The sequence below is a fragment of the Anthonomus grandis genome, chromosome 5 (genome assembly GCF_022605725.1).
Source record: "Anthonomus grandis grandis chromosome 5, icAntGran1.3, whole genome shotgun sequence".
NCBI classification, from domain to species: domain Eukaryota; kingdom Metazoa; phylum Arthropoda; class Insecta; order Coleoptera; family Curculionidae; genus Anthonomus; species Anthonomus grandis.
This window is the reverse complement of record NC_065550.1, coordinates 23,886,182-23,911,179: the sequence shown is the minus strand read 5'-3', so window position 1 is coordinate 23,911,179 and position 24,998 is coordinate 23,886,182. Positions and strand designations below refer to the sequence as shown.

Sequence of the window (24,998 nt, the reverse complement as noted above, 5' to 3'; positions counted from 1 at the left end):
CCATACAAATGCAAATCCCCAGTGTAACTGGATAACACATACAGTAACACGAAAAAATGATTAAGCAATACAAATAGAACGACGCCCGTCTCATGTAGGCAACATGTGGGTTATCCCTTATCATCACAATAGTGACGTAATAAAAAGCGATGCACCACCCCTTCAAGACTGGGAAAGTAAAGTTCCAAAGCTTCGGGGTGGTGTACGCGCATCGGTTCTGCGTCAAATGTGACTTTTTCCAAGTTACATTCACTTCGAGTTACGGTATTTCGTTTCACCGAGCGTGTTTCACGATCACTCGTTGTGAGCGAACCGGCGTGCTCGACGACTCGAATTTCTTCGGACCCTCAGAAGGAAACCCCCCGCACGAACATTCACCTGTTTCGGCGTAATCAACAGGTTAACCGGTAAACTTAAACTTACTGAAGCCCGCGCGCCTCTTTATTTTTTTTTCTTGCGGCGTGCGTAGTTTTTTGGAGATTTTCTTGGAAGACCGCCTATGCGAATGGCAGATTTGTGATTTTTTTTTTGGGAGAGTTTTTTGCCATATGGAAACGCTGATTTTGTAGCTGTTTTTTTTTGTGTGTTAAGTACGCGAAGCTTTTTTTTTGTTAATTTTTTCTGTTTGAATTGGACCTTGTCAAAATGATGGAAACCTGCTTTGAAGTGGATAAGTCGTTCTACGATATTGAAACTGCTGATGATTTGAATAAGTTGTGGAATGAGTCTGATTTAGATCCGGTAAGTTTAATATGCAGTTTTTTTTTGAGAAAAATTTTTTTCACTTATTTCATTAAAATGTATGCATTTTAAGCACATTTTCAGTTATTAAAAGTTACAATGAACTCCAGTATAAGGATGTTCTTTTTTTATTAGATGGCACGCCACGAAAAAAATTAAGCAAAAAAAGCATGCTTCATTTCATGTATTTATCTTAATATATGAGTAATTTTTTACAATGAATAATTTTTAATATTCCAAAAAAAATTCTAATTTTAAAATAGAAAGGGTGAATAGAAACTAATTTTTTAAATTTTGAATGCTAATAGAAAACTTCTAAAGCCGTCAGAAGTTCTGTTGTAAAACTGGTTGGTCTTTTGAGATTATTATTTTTTAATTCTGATTCAGTTTTTATTAATAAAAAGTATTTATAATTAAACTAAGAGCTTAAAAGATAACACTAATTTGACACGATTTTTTGGAGGTTAAATTGTTTTCTCAGAATGCGCGTTTGTGACGTTTGTGTGTTTTATTGACGTTTTAATCAATTTGTTGCTAAATACTTTTGAAAATTTGAAGCAAAAAGTAATTTATAATGTAATAAAGACACAATTATTTAATTTATAATTTATTAAGACTATCAGCGCCATAAAAATCATTTTAATTTTAGTCTTTTTTTACTCACTAGTGCGTATAGTAATTTGGTATTTTTGTTTTTTTTTTATAATTTCTTCGGTAGTAGAAACAATTCATGGGAATTGTCAACATTTGCCTACGGCTCATGCGACAAATTTCCCATTCATAAAAAAGGATCATTTAACACACTTGTTACATGAATAACTATTTTGCATCAATTAAAAAATCTTAATTTTTAAGTTATATTGGTGATATGTTATGTTATTATATTATAAATATTTTTTAATTTGTTTAAATTGTTTTTTAATTTTCAAGAGTCTGGCTTTCTTTAGTTTTAAATTATGGCAATGTTGGCGAATCTATTAGAAAAACAAATAATCTCCGAAATTTTAAATCCTTATCTAAATTTTTATATGTTGATAAGAAAATCCGTGGAATTAGAAGCACGATTCTGATCGGAATATTTCTTGAACATTTGAATTGTTTTAGAATTATTCTTAGAAAAAAGTTGGTCAAAAAATATTTATTTCAAAATATTCCTTAATAGTCATTAAACTTGCTTTATGATTATAATTTATACTAAAATATTCCAAAAAAAATATAGATTTTTTAATTTTAAATTTATATTTTAAAAAAGAGAACAGAAATAAATCATTTTCCAAATTTTTAATACTAATCAAGAACTTCAAAAGTAAAGATCACGTTGTAAAAGCTCATAAATTAAAGCGTAATGAATAGATAATTTTAAAACCTTTACAAGTTCTTTTGTAAAACTGGTTTCTTATCAAATTCTTTGTATTAATTTTTATTATTAAAATTATTTATAATTAAACTAAAAGCTTAATAGATAACACTCATTTGATACGATTTTTTGAAGGTTAAATTGTTTTTTCAAAATGCGCGTTTGTAAACCAATAAATATATTTTAAGTTGGCTAAGGTTGGTGAAAAATAAATACAGAAATCAACATATAGTGTTTAAACCGACGTATCATTAATTTTGTCGACATTCTGAGGATACTAAAGATATTTTTGAAAATTTGCAACAAAGAGTAAAATATAAAAAGACACAATTGATTATAAATTTATTATTATATGCATGATGATTTTTTCTTATATTTTGACATTTGCAACTCATTTTTCATAAATATACTTTTTTGTTTAAGAGAATTTTAGGCAATAAAAAATAGACATAATAATAATAATAGTTCATTATTTAGTTAAAATATATTCCGAAAAATGTTAAAATACGTGTTTCTCGTTTAAATTAAGAAAACTTCATACAAATCCGAAATCCTTCTCTTTATTTTTAAGTTATAAATATATTGATGAGATAAAAAAAATATTTCTTATTTTTTTAAATTATTTTTTAATTTTCAAGAATTTGGCTTTTTTCTAGCATTAAACTATAATAATGTTGGTAAATTAATTTTAAAGACCATAGATATTTAATTTTAATAACTTTCGAAATATTAAACCTTAATCTAAATTGTCATATTGAGATAGAATTGATTAATTTATAATTCTGATCGGAATATTCCTTAATAACATTTGAATTGTTTTAGTATTGTTCTTAGAAAAGGTTGGCCAAAAGATGTTTAAATGAAAATATTGTTTATTTATTATTTTTTTATTTAAAATTTTTTTTTAGTAGTGTAGAAGTCCATACTTATTAGAGGAGTGGAACTATTAAGGTTACGCAAGGTTGTTATTCTCATGTTTGATACAATATTTATAGTGTTTATATCAATGTTTTAATCGTTTTATTCCCAAGATATTAAGGAAATTTTTGAAAATTTGTAGCAAAAATTAAATAAAAAAGACAGAATTATGTGTATGCATCATAGGTCAAGCTTAGGAGTATTTGTTTAAATTGTTTTTTGACATTTGCCACCCATTTTCTATAAATATAGTCTTTTATTTAAAAGAATTTTAAACAAAATATTAATGGCTTATTACTTAACATAGAACTCGATTTATTTTTTAGTAATTTCTGCATTGATTTATCACTCATATATTTTATAAAATTTAGGAAAATATTTAAAATATTAAAATTCAACTAAGTTTTAAGAAATCCATCTATAACAAACTTCCTGTATATTTATCGAAAAATGCTAAAATACGTATTTATCATTTTAATTGAGAAGCTGTCTATAGCTTTAAATTATGAGAATGTCTAAGAATAATAATAATTTATAATTCTTTATCTTTATACGCATTTTTAAGTAAATATATAAGAATGTTCTACAGAAACATTCCAAGAATATTCTCCAATGAGGGTCTCTTAGTTTATTAAACAAAAATTCAATGAATACCAATTAATAAATTTGAAAATTTCAAAATTCCCTAAGATCAATTATGACTTTAGCTATAAAATTCTAGGATATATTATGAAAAATCTATAAAACTGCAGTTTTTAAAATTTTCAGTATCTACATTTTTAAAAGCTCTAATTAAAATCTTTATAGTTTAACATATTGGAATTGAAAATTGATTTATATTAAAAATAGGTCTTCTAAAGGTCTGCAATCGACATTTTAAAAGGGTACATTTTGCTCGCTATCGATAAGCCTATAAACGTATTTATCTTATTCCATAGGTAATAAACGAACGTTTAAACGAATTAATTGTTTTACATCGTATTAAACAAGTTCATTAAAGAATACAAAAAGAAACAATTTCATACTGAATATCATCAGATAATAAATATAAACGCAGGGAACTTTTATTAATTACCCTTTTTTCAAAACTTATAAACTATATCAGATAGGCTTGTATCGTGTAAAATTGCTCTCTTATGCAGAAAGGTAAGATGGAGGGTTGTGGCAAGGGCATTTTTATAATGTTTTTCTATACATAGATAAGTAAAAAATCGTGACTAAATAAACTTTTTTTTAATAGTAATCGCTGTTTCTTTTCATATAAGGCATTTTGAAAATACTCACAACTTAAAAAAAATAATAATATAAATGGATTTTTTTTTAGAAAACTTAAAAAAAGATGCCGATAAAAGATTCGAGGTGTAACAAGAAAAATATAACACTTTCATAAAGTTGATAATTATCCAAAATAAATTCGACAAATGCAATTTTCTTAAGTTACCATTGCATATTTTTAAACGATATGTTTAACAGTCACAGTTTTTTTATTTATCTTATTTACATTAAATTTACATTCGTAAACCACCTTTTTTTATCATCTCATATATTTTTTTAGTCATTAAAATATTGAATATTTGATATTGTTTTCAGGGTGTGCAAAAAAAGCATTGTAGACCTCTTATATTACTAAATTGTTATACTAAAGTTTTGTTCTTATATCATTCCTAGTATGTTGTGAGAAAATAAAACTAAAAATCATTGAATTAATTATGACGACAATAATATTCAACTTCAGCAATAATTTATTTACAAGTGGTTGGTTAATTGGAAATATGCATAATAATAAATGTATGGAAATTATAAAGCCGTTAAGCCCTTTTTTTATAGAAACTGTGAATACCCTGTATCTCAAAAATAATCTCCGGGCTACATTTATATTAATTTGTTTACTTTAAATTATGCAACGATTACTCATAAACTCTTTCTAAAATTCCCAGCAATATAAAACACAGTTTTTTCAAGTTTTATTTCACGCCCATCTTGGAATATCCGTTTAAACACAATTAGGTAAAATAACGGGATAGATACCGAAATGAATTTAAAAAACACCCATATGAGGGTCCTATAGAAATAACGATTTAAAGGTCTTAATAAATGCATGTTTTAGGTCAAAGACCTCAATTAATGCGTGATGATGAGCCTTTAAATTTGCTTAAAATATATTTATTGTATGCCCTATAATAATGCTTAGTAGTTTTTGTCTAATCTATTCCTGAAGGTTTTGGTTTTAATTGCATCTTATCATAATTTTTATCATTCAAGGTTTTATCGTTCGGTTTTGGATAATTCGTATGTATCAGTTTAAATTAATCCCTTAGATATTAAAGAGATTTTTAAAATAATGATCTTACCTGAATTAATTACGTAGAAAAATCTATAATCTTTTAATATTTATAGGCATAAAAATTTTTGTGAAAAATCTATAAAATTCGTAACAGTGTTTTTAAGCTTATCTACTTTATGATTCATTTTAGAATAATACCGTGTTTACTTGAAAATTTATTATAATGTTTTTAATGCATTTCATTTATTTTTTTTTCGTTCATGACTTATTTTATTGTACATATTTTACATATAATAATACTTATTTTATCATTCATTAGACTTTTTTTATATGTTTCCCTTGAGTAATATTTAAAAATTTTTAAGATCCAATGGTCATGTTTTTTATATATTCCAGGCAACTAAAGGCTTTCTCTAAGTCAAAAGCATAGACTTAGAGAAAGCCTGATTAGATTGACCATTGGATCTTAAAAATTTTAAAATATTACTCGAATTATATTAAATGTCTAAAAGAAAAAAATGAGTCTAATTGGATTAAAAGATTATAAAAGTGACCCTTATACCTTAATTAAATAACAAAAGAAACTACCTAAAGAAAGAAGATTTATATGTGCCGATCTTTAAGTCCTAAAAATGTTATCTTAATTGTAAAATTTTACAGTGCAGTCGCAACAAAAAGTTAGGAACATTTCTAATTTTTGGTTAAAACTGGACACATACTTGAACAGTAGTGAAACCGTGCGTGAGAAATCTTTTAATTTTTCCAAGTAGTTAAGCATTAATTTTTTTATACTTATTCATTTCCCAGTTAGTATTTTTTAATTTTTAACACAAGGTTCGAGGGAATTAAAGCCATATCTATTTTTGACTACCGAGAGGTAAAAAAATAAGCGTCTGAAAACAAAAATTCTCAAAAATATAAAATAAATCAAAATTTTCACTTTTTTATATCAATATTGACTCATTCTTATTTAATCGAAAACTATATAACTTCCTTTTTTAGTTTTTTTTAATACAATTTAAATAAATAACAATAAAAAAAATAAAAATATCTTCAAAGAAAATAATAAATTTAAGGTGACTTAGGTTTAGAAAAACTCTGGGTGTCTTAAATTTTAAAAATAAAAAAAAGCAGCATGTGTTACTTTAACAGTTTGTATAAATGTTTTTTATTCACTACACTGAGTAACTTTTACTTATGCTAGGTGACTTGTTGTTCCATAGTTTGGTTTATGAATTGCAAATAAACGCAAATAAATCTCAATTTTTATTACAATATATTGAATTACTGCTAAAAAACAGCAATTTAATTTTTTAAACTATCAAGCAGGATTCTCACACCTGTAGTTAACTTAAATACGTCGGAAAATTTACATATCAAGGTGACTAAAAGCATAATGGAAACGTGAAATGTGGCGAAACTCAAAAAATGGACTTGTATATATTTTTTATAACAAAACTATATTGTAAAATAACTTTCGAAAGCGAAACCTTTATTTATATTGACCCCTCGTATTAATTATAATTTTATTATCAGAAAACCGCTGAATAAAAATAGAACAAGTTCCGAAAACCCGTAAAGCAAAATTTTATTTTCCGCACATGCATGCTGCTGTAATTTGGAAAATTTAATATCAAAGGATTTTTAAAAAGTAACGGTTTAGATAAGGATTTTGCAATAAATAACCTTTGATAAGAAAAGTTTTGAGTTTTTAATTTCCTTTTAGGAATAACCCAAACCGCTCATCTATAATAATTTACATTATTGACATGCGACAAAATGTTAATATTTAATGGTAACTCCCCGTATATGATCCTATGAATTAAACGCTCCCGAGAAATAGTTGCGTCAACGTAATAAAGTGAGTGTATATTAGCATTGGAAAATCAACCGGTCGTTACATTGAAACCAGAAAGAAAGAAACCGGTTATGTAAGCGGGATTTAATATGTAAAAGTTGAGATTTTCGGGGCCGTAAAGCAACTTATTAAAACGGGACAACGGAATAATTTTTGATCGTCCGATGGGCATTTTTTTGAACACCGAAGGAGGAAGAACCTCATTGGCATTACCGCGTGCCGCTAACACTGAACTTTTCACGAATTTCTTGCAAACGTCTGCATAACTAAAAAGGTTATGGGTTATATATTTTTAAAGTTCAACTAGTTTTTATAATTAGGTTATTAATGGCAAGGATATATGAGTAGAAGACATTATAACTGTTTTATTTGCATATTTGGAACCGGATTTAGGTGATTGAAAACACGTGCTTGTAGCAATGGAAACATTCCTAATTTACCTGAGAACACTTATCAAGTAGATGCAATTGCTTTAGATTTACATAAGGCGATTGATGTAGTTTTCCATAGTAGAGAGTATTTTTATGGTTACAAATCTTCCACGAGGGAAAAACCTACCTAGGTTTTTTCACCACAGCTAGAGAGGGATCTCACCAAGTTTGTTAATTTGTAGGCAAGGACATACATAAACCTTGATCAATGGATCTTGAATTTGATGTTGGAGGATTTTGGACCTTTTTGACCTTTTTTTAAGATATGAGAAGAAAATCTTTTACTTAAGTTCCTTAAGCATTTCGGCTACACGAAGAAAGAATGTCAACATTTTATTGTTTATTTTAATCTCCAGTTTATTCAATGATAAAGAATAAGATGTGTTTACCCTGTAAAACAACTTGTTGCAGACCGAAGATTGGTTTCAAAGTAATGGAATTAGATGGATTGGATCTAAAGACTAATTCATCAAGTCAGGCAAGAAAAATACAAGTTCTGCCATAAAATATTGGATGAACAATTGACCATCTTATCATCTTAAGTTGCTGGAAGTTAATTTAGCTACATATCTTAACTGGGACTACCATTACTGTTTAGTTAAGAAGGTTTAGAGCATCTTTTGGTTTTGTGATATATAATATGTATTATACCAGGTCTTAAAAATGACATAGATATAGTACAGCAAAACGCATGCCTTGGGTTTTCCCTTTGGTTTTTGGTCATATAATTTGAAATAGCCGAGTCTGCATCAACAGAGAAATTTTTCTTAAGGTAATAGCTCATAAGGCGTATTGTAGCTACATTGATTAAAATTATTTAAAATTGATCTTCTAGAGCAGACATATTGGATGTCAATCACCTTTTAGTAAAGTACTGAAATTATGAAAGCTTTTAAATAACTCTGACAGCTATCACGGTATCTTTGTTAGGTTTCTAAATAATCCTATTTGGATGTTTCACATTCATCTAATTTTTACACATTCTATATTTACCAAAGCATCAATGAGGCATTAAGCATATACTTATTTCTAAGAATTAAAGCCAACACAGAAAACATAAATTTTATCGTAAAATATTAAAGATAAATTATACATCATTAATTATAAGCGAGGGTTATAGGTATATAGGTTAAGGGTGTCCCGGGAAATAGATAGAACATATGACACCGCATATCTATAAGTTTGATCAATACAGGTAAAAAAGCGCCCCATTAAACAAACCTGTTTTCGTGATCAAACAGGTATATATGCGACCAATTATAACTATTCTTCGCTGTCTAAAAATAAAACATCATATTCTAGGAATGTATCATCAACAGCAAATTAATGGTTTTAATTATTTATATGGCCGGATGTGCACCATGAGATTGTAACAGGGATACCAACTCCGACTATACAATTTTTAATTCACACCCTGAGATCTTTTAATGGCAAGAATAGAGAATCTGGGAAACAATCCATTTAATTAAGAATAGGAGATTTGTAGTTTTTAATAAGCTTCTAGACTTGTGGTATTGAAACGAGGTAATAAACAGTTGAAGGTTATTATTTGCTCATGTTGAGAATGAAATGTTGTTATTGGTTCCAGTAATATTTCTTATTAATTTCCGTAAAAGAAATAGCCAGCTCCGTTAAGACCAGTTTCACTTTAGGAAGCATAAAATAGTTTCATATTGCCTAAAATTAATTTCAGTATAAAATAGTGGTTACCTCTTCAATATTTCTTCAGAAGTTTGCATGTTACGTTTGATCTAGTAAGTGTCCAGGTAATAAAGTATATATAAATATTCAGTGAGCAGCCCAAGAAATGAGCTAGCGATATGAGAATAGCAAATACTATTTTCTCTGCTGATTGATAGATGGTATTGTTTGGTAGAGGTTTCTAGTAATATTAAAATATTTTTTCTTCTATATAGCCTTTCCGTTCAATCTTTTCCCTTCCTAATATTCCTCTATTCAACTCTGCAAAACAGGATTGTCTTGCCTTATAACATTCTTCCTCAAGGATGTTTGCAGTATCTCTGATTCTGCATCGAAGATATGGAAGATTCTGTTCCTAGGTCTCTCCAAGATGAACGTAAAAAGCTTAGTACCTTTGTGTGGGTCTTTGGATTACTCATGATCAACGATCTTTTCCATAAATATTTTTAGAAATAGAGTTAGAGATTCAACATTGAAGAATATTTATTGTCTGTAATAGTAACTAAGCTATTAATAATTTGCGAGCTGATCTGAAGAAAAAATGCTCACATAAGGAGATTTCCATAAGAAATTATGATGATAGATTGAAATATCTACCTAAACCAACATCTACAGTATAGGAATACAGCATAAATCAAATGATTTAAAGTTTAAATCTCAAACTTTAGAGTTGCACACATTGAGATCTTCAATCCCACTTGAATTCTAAGCAGAGATGATTCAAATAAGAAAAGCATCAATCTCAAGGCTATATAATTGTAAAATTTTCAAGCAATTTGGTTACAAAAGGTAAATTCTATAAGGAAGCATAGTGAAACTGGAAAGCCTACCTGTACATCAGACTATTAAAGGACTATAAGCTATCCTTTGGAATTTTAATAAATTTTTGACAATTTCCACTAAACCGAACGGAATATTAATTATTTGAGGACCACCAAGAAGGTCAGGTCCTTCACCTCAAAATGAAATTGGTCCTGTTACATTTATCTTACCAATGATCTTACCTTTTTATATTTTAATACATAGTATTACTTAGGAATATTTTTTATTGTCTCTAAGTACATAACCAATGTAACAGTTTAAGCCTTATTTGCAAAGAGCCTTTTTAAATTATATGTTTTGTATTTTAGAAGAGCTTCTTCTAGCCTTTAAAATTTCTTCTTTGCAAAATAAACTTATTTCTCGAATACGATTTTTTGCCTGGACCAAGCCCAACCTTATGAGAATATAAAATTGCCAAATGTTTTAGCACAGCAACCACATCTGAGAAACTTTATGGCGTTTTATTTATTTTAATCAACGACGTTTATCGGTTTTTCTGCACCCATTTCTAGGTTATGTTTTCAAAAAGGTTATTATATTCTGGTTTTTTGGAATATGAATCATTTAATTACTGCAGGTAGTTTCTATATAAATCCTATTACAATACAAAAAAGTTTAGACTTTTGGCGGGTAGCATTTTTTTCCTTTTCCCCTGTAGGCAGTTAGTAACCATTGGAATATTTTAAATTGTTAAAGTAGACTTAATTAATTCTATAATACCAAGTTTGTACACAAAATGAATTTTTGATTTAATGTTATGAGACCTAAGCATCCTGCACATACCACAGAAAGGAATACAAATATCCATAACATTTACATATTTTTATTTGTTTCTTGCGGGCGTTTTATATAAATATGATTGAGGGCTTATAAAGAATATTAATGGCATTTCAAGGTTACAAATGATTTTGACCAAAAAAATTACAGATTTATATAATTTTTTTAATGAAAATTCGACAATTTGATTGACATGATCAAACAAAAAATTAGTATAACTATTATTTTTAGTCTAAACTATTATCTTTTTACAAGAGTTTTCAAAATAATTAGAAACCTAATGATAAAAGCCACAAGCATGGATCCTAATGAACAATGTGTACATAGAAATTAGAAAGTTAAACAACCTATTTATCGCTATTGTAAACAGAACTATTATGATGAATGATATTTTATAAGCTCTATCTTGAGCTTTAATAATAATATACAAGATCCTTGTGCAACACGTGGGTAACAACACACCGGTAATTCCATGACACAGATTTCGATCATTCAACATTATCTTTTATATTGTTTTACATTTTTCAAAGCAGTTTTTTTTTAATTTAATATGATGAAATAGGGTGAAAAACTAACGCTATAGAACAATATGTGCGAACTCAATTTTTTATTTTTTTTTATTTTAGAAAACATCTTTCAGTAGTAGCAAAAAACTGAACAGCGTCAGAACAGTAATTTTCAGTATATTTACTAAAACAATTTTAGGAATGAAGACAACAAGAAATACCAAAAATTACTTTTTTCCAGGGTTGCTGCTTGCATTTCATGATATTTTCCACATATAATTTGCTAAGGACTATTTTGTAGAAATAATAGAAGTCGTAATACAACTATTAGCTAAATGAGCTGTGCTTCATCAAGTGATGAATCAACTGATAGTAAATCATATTTTATTTTCACTGAGAACTGTTTTTTTTTAACCAAAGTAAATTCGATCCTCGCAGATTGCATATAATAGATGATTAACTTGCTTTTAAGTAATTTGACAGAATATATCTGTCTTTCCGAAGAAGTTGTTTTTGTGAAGAAGTGTTTCTGCAACTGACATTTCTCTTGTTATCTCGTCTTTAAGAAAATTATTCGAAATATAATGGATCTTATCTTTTGGTAGCTGCCTGAGCTGCCTCTATCGGCATATGTAGAGTATGACCTTTAGTGCTACTGTTGAACATTTAATCTTTGCACTTTTCGAATTTTCGTACATGGTATTTCAAATACTGTGTTCTACAGCTCATACGAAAAAGAATGATTCATAATTTTAAATTCAAGATAAATCAATGGCCTCTGACAAACGTGCTTAAATTGATTTCCTAATTTCACAATTTTCTTAAGGCAATAGGTAAGTGCTATGCTAAAGGTCAATTAAAAAAGGAAAGAATGCAAAAAATTTATAATTCCCATCGATAGTCCCAGCATTGTCTTCGAGAAAGTCATAAAAATATCCGCAATAAATTGATTGATTATATTCAGATTAGATCTGATTAGCTTTCACAATTTATTATTTCTACATCATGATTGGACAATAATAATATATAAATGTCGAGGGTGATCAATAAAATGATAAATTGATAGAAATTTGGGTAGGTTAGTATTTGAATACAGGGGTTTTGATTCTTAAGAAGTTTTTAAAACTAACTTAATTGCATTAACAAAAAAAATTATTGTATTTTTTTCAATAACATTATTAAATTTTTTCCTGAAAAACAAATATAAAATCTACATTGTTTCCATCATTTTTATCAGTCCTTCAGTTATTTATAAAAAAAATACTTAAAAATGCGTTGATCTTTAAAATATTATGTAACAATAATAATTTAAAGTGCCTGATAAGAGAAGCCGACGAATGTTAATGTAATAATACAAATACGGGCCGAACAGACATGGTAACTGACATATAGGTTAATTCGTTCAGCAGTTGTAAAATGGTTGTAAACAAAGATAAACCGAGTCTTTATGGATGTGGTAGGCTCTTTATCGTTATTTATAGATCCAGATATATGATTCATTTTGATGGGCGTATCCAGATTTTATGGCTTTTAAAATCTGTGTCGGTTATCCGGTTAACAAGCGGACGTTTATTATATTTTTACTTCGGTTGTCTATGTTCGTTACATTGTTTGGATTTGATGTGTATAAATATATTTTTGGACACAAAATAAATAAATCGTATTCAAGCCCTTTTTATTAAGAAATTTATTCTTACTTAAGCATGTAAAGTATTTTTCGATCTTTTAGGTATATGGCAGCGATGCAAATAGAACAGGAACATAAAGCACTACTGCTATGACATTTTCTTTGAACATTCATTAAATGTTCAGGGAGAACTCTTATAAACTTTTTGAGATATAAAAGAAAGATTCATGTCGGTATCGGAACATTTTATTGAATTTGTTCTGTCAAGGAACTAATAGTGAGAAGAATAGAAATTAATTTTATCAAGAAAATAGCCATAGTGAGCTAGAGAAAATCAAATGAGAACACTTTATGAATTACAGTTTAACCAGATTGGAGAAAGAAGAAGTATAAAAACAAAAAAGGTAAAAGATAAATGCAAAACGACTTCAACTTTCTAGAAGAATTTCTAGTTATGCGATATGAGAAATAATTGTAATAAAAAGTCATAAATCCAAATAACAGAGAAATCAGATGTTAAAGACTTCAGAGTATGTAATTAAGCTGTTAAGTTTAAAATGTGGAGAGAATAAACTGCTTTTAGATTAGGGATTTAAACAACGGACAAGCCAAGCTTTATTTCAAATGATGGTATTTGTATTCAAGTTTTTATGATGTTTATTCAATTCAAATTTCTCATCATATATTTAGTGTCAGAGTAGAAGGAGTAATAAAATAGCTTCTCCTTGATGTGAGACAGGTGCAAGAGAGCGGTTGGAAGCTGTTTTCCTGATATTTCTTATGTTTCTTATGGGATGCTTCGAGACTTACAGGAATGGAAACTTTCGGACAAAATAGCCAGTTAGGGACTACATAAAATGCAAATGATTAGGTAAAGAATTACGAATATTCGTGTTCTATTGGAAATTATAGGCATTTCCTTTGAAAAATCACGTCATTTAATCTGCAAAAATTTGAATAAAATTGAAGAAATTTCTAACAGCTATCAATATTTGGCTAATGCTTTTAATGAATATTAATATTTGAAAATAAGATTAAAAATGCTTAATAGGTGCTCTAATCATATCTCTTGGTATAAAGAGTTTTTTTTTTCTATTTTCTGTCCTTATACAAATATATATTTTATGCATAAGAAGGTATTATTACTATTAAGCGATATTCAGGACCTATGGTTTGAACAACCTACAAGCTATTCATTCAGTTTTAGTAAGTGTATGAATCTACTATTTTGCAAGCCTTTAATAATATGATAAAAGAGGAAAATCGATATATTGATATAATGGCTCTCATAGATAAGATTCCATTTAATGTAATATTTTCAAGGATAAATAAGTTAGATGCTGATACCATCAGCAAACGTAATAATGCTTCCTAGTTGGACTCATCACGCAAGCGTTGAAAAATGCATTTAAACAAAATACATAATATTGAAATCGTGCTTATCCTTATCACTAAAGTGGCTGTGCATATACTATTTAAGTTAAACTAACTAAAAAAGGGGAACGAATTTAATGTTATCATTTCTATTGGTTTTGCTTAATTGACGATTTGAAGCAGACTTTGTATATGAAATTGATAATATTTTTGTATTTTTTTCGCCACGCGTAGGACAGAAAAAAGATTGTTGATAAGAATATATCTACAGGGAATTGCATAATAATTACGAATTAAATTAAATAATAAAATAATTAAGAAAGCATCAGAAAACTAGAAAGATCAGAAGAAACTTAAAAAAAATACACATTTCATATTTAAGGGTTAATTTTATCATTTTTTTGCCATATAGAATGGATTTGACATTAATTAGTGTATTTTAGGAGATTAATTTCAACAATTTTGACTAAATTGTGGTAACTGACAAGGAACTAACATTTGCCCTCATGTACTTCAAAACATAATCACCCATGTGTACCCAAAAAATATATATAGCTGCCAATGGACTTCAATATCATAATTTGCCAAGATCGTCATAATAAAACTTCTTTTATTCCTTAAAAAAGATTTTCTGAAAACTCCTGGTCTATTATGACCTAGATAATATGATACCTCGCCCACCTTAGTAGCAAGCGCATATACCCAAATCTGATAGAAATACATCTATAACGATCATCAAGTGTAATTGTTTATTCTACTCCATATAAAGCGAGTGGAAGCTGCTAAACAACAGTTAAGAAATAAATAAATTCTTATACATAGGCGTTTACTTTGACGGAAACAGGAAGCCTTGCCGGATATACTGGCATGACTAAACGTATATTTCTTAACACTGTTATAACCATTAAGTAACTATTATTTTGAAATCATGATGAGTTGACGTTTTGAGATACCTAAATAGGTATTGAATGTACTGGGAAATGCGTTGGTCGATTATGCCTAAACCGGGGATGATTTGTTTATTTTACATATTGCACCCTGTATATATTTGCATTTTTGAAATTTAATAGTTCAAAGTAAATGCATAAAAAGTAAAAGTAGTAAATGCATTTAGTGTCCAAAAAATCACTTTTTGAGGGTGAGTAATTTGAAAAAAAATTGTTGAAAATAGATGGCTACTACGTCCATCAAAATATTCCAGGATTTGTTTATTTATATATAAGTATATAACAAAATTTTGTAAGCAAACACTAAGGTTGCGAAAGTATTCTATTGAATCTCTTACCGCAATCAGGAAATTAGATATGTTGCCGCTGTAAGAATTGGACAGTCCTCTATCAGATGTTTAATAGACTGTTTTTCAGCGGTGTAGTCACAATTTGGGGAAGCTATTTTTTCCCACCTGAAAAATGAGTTGGAGCATTTGCCGCAATTTGTCTATAAGTCCAGATTCGTCTTGGTTGATCAAAGCCCTATGTCTTGCTTGTAACGCAAGGCATTTTCCGATTGGCAGTTGTGGCCTTCTTCTCTCACTCTTCTTTATACCACTCAATAATGTTACAGTTTTCTTCGATTAGAGTATCTGCAATTTTTAGAGAGGGTGAGAGTATGGTTCTGCCGGTTATTCCAACGTGGAAGCGGAGCACAGGATTTGCGTTAATTTTTTCATATTCCCTGACCAGAGCATGTTCTTGGCGAATTTGTGGAGGAGTTAGTTATATGTGGTTAGCCAATAATAGGGCTCGGCCTTATAGTACGCATAGTTTGAGCTTAAGCTTCAACACGTTTGGTGTGTGGGCTGTTGATCCACGCCGGTGCACAGTATTCTGTCGATCTGAGTGTGGGAGCTGTGAAACCCATAGTTTTTGCAGGATAGTAACTCAGATTTTTAGTTTTGCCGCTGTCTTCATAAGCTGATTCTTAAAACTTTGCGTTCTGTTGTGTATAACATCCAAATATTTTGTTTGCATATGTCTCCATCTTCACAAATTTGACGAGATTACTAGAAATAGCAGACCAGTTAGCTTTTTTTGATCTTCTGGTAAAGGTTGGCGTCTGCTGTCAGTGGTAACAAAATAAAGGTTGGGGTTACATCCCCTCTTCCAAGCTGCAGATCGTATATAGCTGGATGCTCGTAGAAGCTAAGTACATGGGCAGGTCAGATAAGAGCTGGTATTTTGTAAATTTTTACTATAGGCCAGGAGTCTATTTTACATTTGCTTTAAAGAATCTAGTGTATATGCTAGTTAGAATTAGCAAGTATACTACCATTATAATTAATATTGCCAGAAATAATGTGCTACTCTAATACTATAAAGTGAACTTTAAGAGTATATTTCCTTCTAGCCAAGGCTATTCGGTTCTAAAGGCAAGAGGCACTGTTGGATTTAAATTCTTAAAGAAATATGTTAGGAATATTGTAGACATACACACTTATAATCATCTCAGGAATATTCTGTAAAATTTTCTTAGATAAACTTTAAGATAACCTTTATACAGGGTGTTAAATAAGATGCTGATCCTTAAGGGTGTTAATCCTTAGGTGATTTTAAGAAAAAGAGTTTAAATAAATCTATGTTCTAGACCCCGTAACTTTTAAGCTAATGGGTAAGAAAATCTTAAGAAAAAAATCGTTTCTTCATCATCACTTTAATAACTTCCTAGATCTGTTTATGACATTTAGCACAAACCCTCTGAGAATCAACAGCCATTTTTTGATGTAGGCGATTTTTAGCCTTAAGTTTAACCAGTGATCTTAATACAGGAACGTATACTACTTATTTTTAAAACATATTATGTACATACGCCACTCCCTTTTTCGTAAAATAAAAACTATTTTTATAATCCTCATTGATGTTAGGGCAAATTTGATTTTTTGACTTTTTTTCGTCCGGCATGCGATTACCGCGGTAAAAAATAAAAACATTTTGATGCATAGTCAATTCATTAGTAAAAGAAAATAAAATTTATTTATTTTATAAACATATGTATGTACATACATTATTTTACTTTTAATTAAGTAATTAAATTTGTAATAAACTGTTTAAAAATATATTATTACTATTGAGGTTTTTTACAGTATTTTAAATATTTAAATTTAAAATTATTTTTTAAATCAGAACAACTGAATTTTCTTTATTAAATATAACTAAAATTACACTCAAAATCATGAAATATTTGAGGGATATGCAAGGATTCTTTTTAAATAAAAACATATAAAAAATAAATGACTAATAAACGATTAGTCTATTAATAATTAATGTTTTTTTTTCAAGTGGAACTACCCATATAATTATAATAAGTATCTATTGAAATGTAGTATTTCCCAGTTTATATTTTCTTATTATGTTGTATGTTGATTGTTTGCAAAATAAGATCTACCAGCGGTCAAAGCTCAAAAGATAGTCATATGTCTGTATAATATAGTGAGACTTGTAGTTACAAAAATAACTAATATTATCCTTAATTTTCAATTATTTCTTAAATCCATTACTGCAATTACATATCAACTTTTCCTAAAAGATAAACAAATTATTATTAGTCATTCTTAATTTAGTGATTTCCGTGTCTATAAAGTTAATGGCAGAGCCACAACATAATCCAGATTAAAAATTACCTTTTGCATATAATCTGAACATGGCTTAATCCTCTTAATTGCTACAAAACTGACTCATAATTTAAAAATTAAGAATCGTTATCAAGTATTTTCACACCTGAGGATTATTTTTCAAAACTGATACACCAGTCGTTGTAATATTTGTATCAGTTTATAAAAAAAAACGTTATCAATTATACACTTCCTCTTATCTATACTTGTAGACAAGTTTATGTAATTTAAGTTGATAATGAACTTAATCGGAAAAGAGTTTTTTTCATTAAGAAAATGAATTATTTTTTAAAGACTTATTAACTAAATGATGTAGTAATGCGGGAATTACTTATACAACAATGATAATAAAGTGGTTACATCATAATGATGAAAAAAAAACCGCCGATCAATTGATGCTTTAAACTTTCAAATTTAAATCATGACTCCCGGTTTTGATTAAATCGAATACGATTTTTTGTCTGAATTGTGACTGCAATAAATCGATTACCATCGCTTTTTACTTGCAGTGAAAGTAAATCGTTTTAGAAAAGAACTAATGCCAACATTACTGGATTTCTGTTTTACTTACTCGAGTGTTTTAATTTTGTTTATTATGCAGCTTTTATAAAACAATAATTATTTCTCATTGAAACATACCTATATACCTGCTTATTACATTGACATACAGAACTATCATACAACTGTCCGAGTTCCGTTTGTTTATAAATAAATATATGAAATATGCGTGTCATAAAGTAGGTAATTTCAAACCTAGACACGCAATGCTACGGCGGAAAGATGAAGTCGATGGCATTAGACAATTTCCTTGTTCAGTCCCATAAAAGGCATACTATTAGAATAAATAGTTGAAAAGAAATATTTAATAGTCTTAGAAGTAAACACTAGGAGGTTCTAGATAGTAAAGGACCAGTTTTATGTTTTTTTCCTTAAAAAAATAAAATATTAGAAATATTGCTTTGGAAACTTTTTGACACATAATTAGCATCATCATCATCAGATATAGAAGAAAGTAGCAGAAAGAATGAAGAATCCTAATAAGGAGTTAAAGAATATCCATTTGATAGTGCCTAGAAACATTGCGAGGCAATTTTTAGAATGTCATAGAAAAGGAAAAAATATAAAGAACTAAGTTCTCTACTATCTTACAACTCACAAGTGTTTTATACATATAAAATATAAATTAGTAAATATAAGGGAGGAAAGAAGAGGAAGTAGAAAAAGAGCAAGAAGAAATAGAAGAAAAGAAATAAGAGTCATAACAAGGAGTTGAAGAATATCTACCTGATTGATGATGATGCTAAGTATGCATCTAGACTTTTGTTGTTTTGAATTTTTAATTATTTTAAATTAATTTAAATTCTATTATCATACCTAACATAGTACACCTAAAAATAAAAAGTAGTAAAAAAGTAAATAGCGAAGAACAAATCAGATTTTTCAAGATTCTTAAAACTGAACATATAGACCAAAACCAAGCAATTGACATTAAACAACAGTCCCCTTAAAGCTGAAGTAAAACGACTAAAAGTAATCAAAGACAAATGCTTAAAACGAAAGACAAACGAGCAAAGAATTGCAAGTAAGTGATTTAGAAAAAGATATCAACACCTATGCAACACCATTGCTAAATGATAATTAAAATATGAAAAGCCAACATCAACCCAAAATGTACTCTTTGTATGTCCACAATATCATCATTCAGTATCAAGTTAGCACATATTAATAAAAAATTTCTAGATCGCTACAAAATAGCACTGGAACATTTGTAAAGAGAGTAGTAAGAGTCAAAAAGTGAAATACAAACTATTGACGCTCCCCTGATTCAGTTGTATAAATACTCATGAATCTAAATAAATGGAGCTATTATTATAGCAAACAAACAAGATATTTAAAGTTGTTTCTTTTTTAAATAAGCCAATACAATTAGATTATCGCATCACTCAAAGTTGATAAGATTCTACATAACATAAGATGATCGACCCTAAATCAGATCTAAATCAAAACTACATGAAGAAATTAAGAAAAAGAAATTAAAATACGTTTATCTCAATTTATAAATTGTAGTAGGCGATAACATAAGATACCAGTATGTACAACAATTGAAAATATATATAACGAACTTTTATCTAAAGATTTTACTTCATGATTTTAATTCAGATCAAATAGACATACTTGTCCTAAACTACCGGTTCAGTCACTACGTACCACATAGTGAAGCTCCATAATATTTATAGTCTAAATCCAGAACCACGTAATATATTTAAATGTAGAGCAAATGAGTTACTTTTACCAAAAAAAAACAAAATTTAATGACACGCCTATTGTTTAAGTTCATCCATTTACTTAGCAGATTTGAACAACTGGCTCAATTAAAAATGTCTTCTCTGAGATCAAGGATTTGATGCTTAAATTTAGTATCAAGAAGTGCATACCAAAAATTGCAAAGCATTTGATTTTAACTACGTGCAGAAATTAGGTAAAGTATTTTTAGAGAAAAAAAGCATTTTCCATTCCTACTACTTTCCATAGAACTGTTGCATGAGCTGTTTATCAGATGGATTAATAACTGTAGAGCTAAATCCACATATGAAAGGCAAGCCTTTAAGACTCTGATCTTTGATGATGGCGATAAAGCTCCCTTGAACTACTGACTCATGGTCTTTCTTCAAATAGGGCTCTGTAGATTTCAATTTTCCAAAAATTAATTCTAAAGGGTCCCTAACTGGTAGAAAATAGATGTCAGAGATTTATTACGAAAAAATCTAGTCTCTGACACCTATTACTGCGTAGCAAAAATTCAAATTAGTTTTTAATTTTTAGTGAAAATAGTATTCTCCTTTCGAAAAATAAACTATTTAATAAAAAATAACTGAACCAGGCCTATTTACATTAGTATCGCTTTGCTCCAATTTCTATACAGAGTATAAGAGTATATGTATATCTCTTTTATCGCGGAACCATTCATTCGTATCGTCGTAGATACATCCGGATTCCTCTCTCTTCTCTCTTTTGCAAATAAAATTATAACTGCACGAAGATAGCGTTTAATGTCTATTGGTTCATATAATTTATAGTTATTACTTTTTGCATTTATGTGACGTGGTTTCTGTTTATAAACAACAGAGTGGCACATTTGGTGTAATTTTCAAACTACTCATATTTATGAAGAATAGAATATCGTAAGACGTATCGCGTGGTTGCGTGACTTAATCATTTCCGTGTTTATACTCGGTATAGTAGACAAATTAATGAATGAATACTACATAAGACCAAAATAAACAACCTTAAAAAAAAGCTTGCGTGATTACGAAAAAACACAAAATATGTAGGTATATATGGCACTTCCATTTTTTAGACGATAACTGTATGAAAAAGAATGTAATTAAGAAATATTTTTGTAATACCAGATGTAATTATCAAATACCTTCAGTATCAAATTAGATCTCTAAGATCAACTATTTATATTTTGCAAATTTGTCAAGTTTTTTGTTATCATGAAAATTATTCAATGGTTATCAATTTTTGGTTTTTGTTTTGCCTTCGAATTTCTTACTATGTGGTGTTTTATTCTTGAACTCTTAATAATTTTTCTCTTCTTCTTCTTCTTTTCTATTTTTATCGCCCTTCTCGTAATTTCTCTTTTTATCCAGCTCTCCCTAGTTCTTTTTTTTGCTTGTAAGAATTCTTGATCTTCTCCAGAGTTCAACACATTGAGCAGTAGCACATATCACAAGATCACTATTTCATGCAGGTAAGTATATGCGGGTGATTAATAATTCAAGATCTATATGGGAACTACATTCTAGACACCAAAATTTTTTAGTTGATTGGCATGTGTAGATACAATTCACTAAATATAGATACAGTTGTGCTTTCAAGTTTATTTACCTTGTTTACTACTTGAAGTACATCTACATCTTATACTTTAATGACTAGTGTGAATCAATTTAAAAATGGAATCATCAGATGTTCTGATGTTATTCTCGAAGTATTTGCTGATTTCCATTATTGTCTTCTGTTCTTCTTTTTACTTGTCTTATAATTTCCCCCTTTTAATACACAGCTCTTCTAAATGATTTTTTATAAATCTGCTGTTAAGAATTCTCGATTAGTTTCTTTAGAGATTAATTTCTCAGAATTGAGCTTTATTTTGTACCACTATCTTATCTGTGTGATACATAAAATTGAATAAAATGCATTTAATGAACTATCTTTGAATGCAGCCAAAATTTTCATTTTATTGGCATGTTCACGAGAAGTCTGAGATGCAACTTTTCTTTATAGTGATCGCCTTGTTTTCCAGGTTAGCTTATCATATTTTGTAATTCAAGAGGTCTTAGAGGCATGATGGGAGTGACGTTGCTATAATTTGTAAGATGAAATCAATCATTTATAAAATATGAGAGAAAGTATTAAGAATATATAAACAGAATAGACGCTTATTCGATAGAGCAGTATTCCGCAAAACTTCCGAACAATTTAGATAATAAACTAAGTGTGAGAACTTGGGAACAAGAGTCATTAATATAAAGAAAATCTTTTGTAATCCCCCGATTTCTAAATAAACGCCCGCATGAACAGGGATATCGGTAAGCCGGTTTCACTTTGGTAATCTAATGGTAACGAATCGATCGCCTGTAAATAATTCAATGCGGTAACAAATGCAGCGCAACCAATAAAAAAATTGCAGCAGAATCGGAAAGTTTGTATTTAGTCCCTAAATAAAAACATATTCAACTTATGAACTTTTTGTTAGACTATACGTTGCCAGTAACCGGATGTCATAAAAAATTAGACTGTTTTTAGCACGCATTTATACACACAAACCATAAACGTGATAACATTTCCAAGAATCTAGCTTGATTCGCTCAAGGTAGTTAATTAAACACATTTCTATGGGATAATTTCTTTTGTAATAGGTAACAGTACACGAGCCGTCTTAAAGTTCAACCACTGTCTGCCATGGTACGACCTCGATTCGATAGAAATGCATTTTTGCGGGTTTTCGAGCTGAGAAATAGACCTTTCTCTTTGCCGCGGCATACCAACCTGGTCTCCATTCGCTCGGCTATGAACAATCTTCAGAACAATGTTTCATCTTAGATTTTGTTTAACTTATGACCTATTTTTACTTGCTGAAGGCAAGAAAAATTTTAAAATGATTATAGGCTTTGTAGATGTTCACATTATATTATCTGTTCGTATTGCTTTTAGATCTCACAAGGTCTATGGCTGTAATTTTCAGTAGTGATCTATCGGGTTAGCTTTTTACAGTAGACCTTGGGTGACCTTGCCTCCAAGATTACGACAAAGACCGGCTTTAAAATTTCCAAAAAGGTCGGTTTCTCTTTTCTTTTTCATTGATGGTTGGTCCTCCTTTTATTATTAAAGTCAATTTTCATCCTTGGTCTTCCAGCATCAGTCTTTTTGGATCAAGTTCGGATCCAAAATTATCTTTCAAAAGAAATTGTCTCGCTTCATATTTTGATATGATCATTTTAAGGATTCAAAAGGCTTCTGCAAAGAAAAATCAAGATTTGCAGCATTTGCTCTTCCTGAAAGTTTATAGGTTTTTTAGCTGCAGTTGCAGTTCTGCGCTGTTATCCTGCGACACAACTTTCATCAGTATCATCCAATAATATTAAATAAAAAATTGTGAAATTATGTAATTTCTGACTAAAGTATGGTAAGGATGAAGGCATTTAATCTAAATAGTTGTTCAAGGCTATATGATGATATTTCAAGCTAATTCAACTGAGGTGTGGTTTACTATAGCTGTTGTAAGCAGTCTTTTGGCAAAATATATAGATGAATAGATTATCAACAGTTATTTTTAATTTCATCCATGCTATTGACAATGAAAAATATTTTCCTACTTTTTAACTGGAAATTTCAACCTTGCATTTGTATTTTCTTGTAATTGAGGAAGGTTGGTTTAAAACAAGTACGAAGAAAGAGAGAGTATAGAGTACTAAAGAAAATTTGTATCTTTCTCTCTTCCAGCTTCTAGAAATTCTATTCCTAGTACTATCAAGTAGTTCCATGAGAATTTTAAGATTTCTTGATATGCAGAAGAAATGGCTTCAACTGTCTTAAAGAAATAATAAACTCGTATTGATTTTGTACTTTTTAAAAAAACTACCTTTTTCCATTTGTTTATTCCAAAAGTCTAAAAGTTATTAGATGAAATTACAAAAATGCAGAAATAAAAACAGCAGAAAATTATATTTTTCACTGCTAGACGTGATAATTTTGTAAAGAACCTGTTCTGATTTTTTTCAGATAGTTAGAATAATTGTTAATTTTTTCCAGGCAGTTTACAATGAAAATATTTCTTATCTTTAATTTGGAAATTGTAACCTTTATCTTCTGTTTTCTTAATACACTCAAGTAGTTACATACGAAATTGAAAAATTGTAGACATAACAGATTCTGATTAATACCGAAAATACAACACTTATAGACCAATCGAGACACAAACAGGAATAAATCAAAAACATGTTCAAAAGTGGTTCAAGATCATATGCACGTGTTTGATATCAATGACACTTCTTTATCAAATGGCATGTGTATAATTATAGAGAAACCTAGAAAGTCAATCATATTAAAAACACTCTCTAAACTGACAATAAATTTCTTAAAACTATTAGTTATGCTAATTAAATACGGTCATCGCGTCCATCAAATATTGTCTGATAAAATGGACATATCACCTTTATAATAGGCCACAGTCTTAACAGTAATTTAGTGTAAATGACCTTAACGTTATTTCAGACCCTTCTCTTTAAGTCACGGATGAGGTATGGTGTATGGTGTAAAAGAAGAGTTGTGTATAATGCGTCGGCCATAATGTTCTTTCATTGATTTTTACGTCGTTGCGTTTAGGGGGCATTTAAATTGCTATTTGAGGCTTCTTCGAACTTTATGGTATTGAAAATAAAGTCGGCACATGTATATTGTATAGCATCATAAAATGATCCTAATCGCAGTTC

At 29.1% G+C, this 24,998-nt stretch overlaps 1 protein-coding gene across 1 annotated transcript in view; it reads left to right on the top strand.

Annotated features, from left to right (window-relative positions):
• The first annotated feature begins 277 nt into the window (after positions 1-277).
• Positions 278-24,998, top strand: part of LOC126736015 (cyclic AMP response element-binding protein A) — a 76,532-nt gene continuing 51,811 nt past the window's right edge. Inside the window, exon 1 of the mRNA XM_050440197.1 lies at positions 278-741. Coding sequence (XP_050296154.1) covers positions 646-741 — 96 coding nt within the window. The 5' untranslated portion in view covers positions 278-645. The remainder of the gene's footprint in view (positions 742-24,998) is intronic.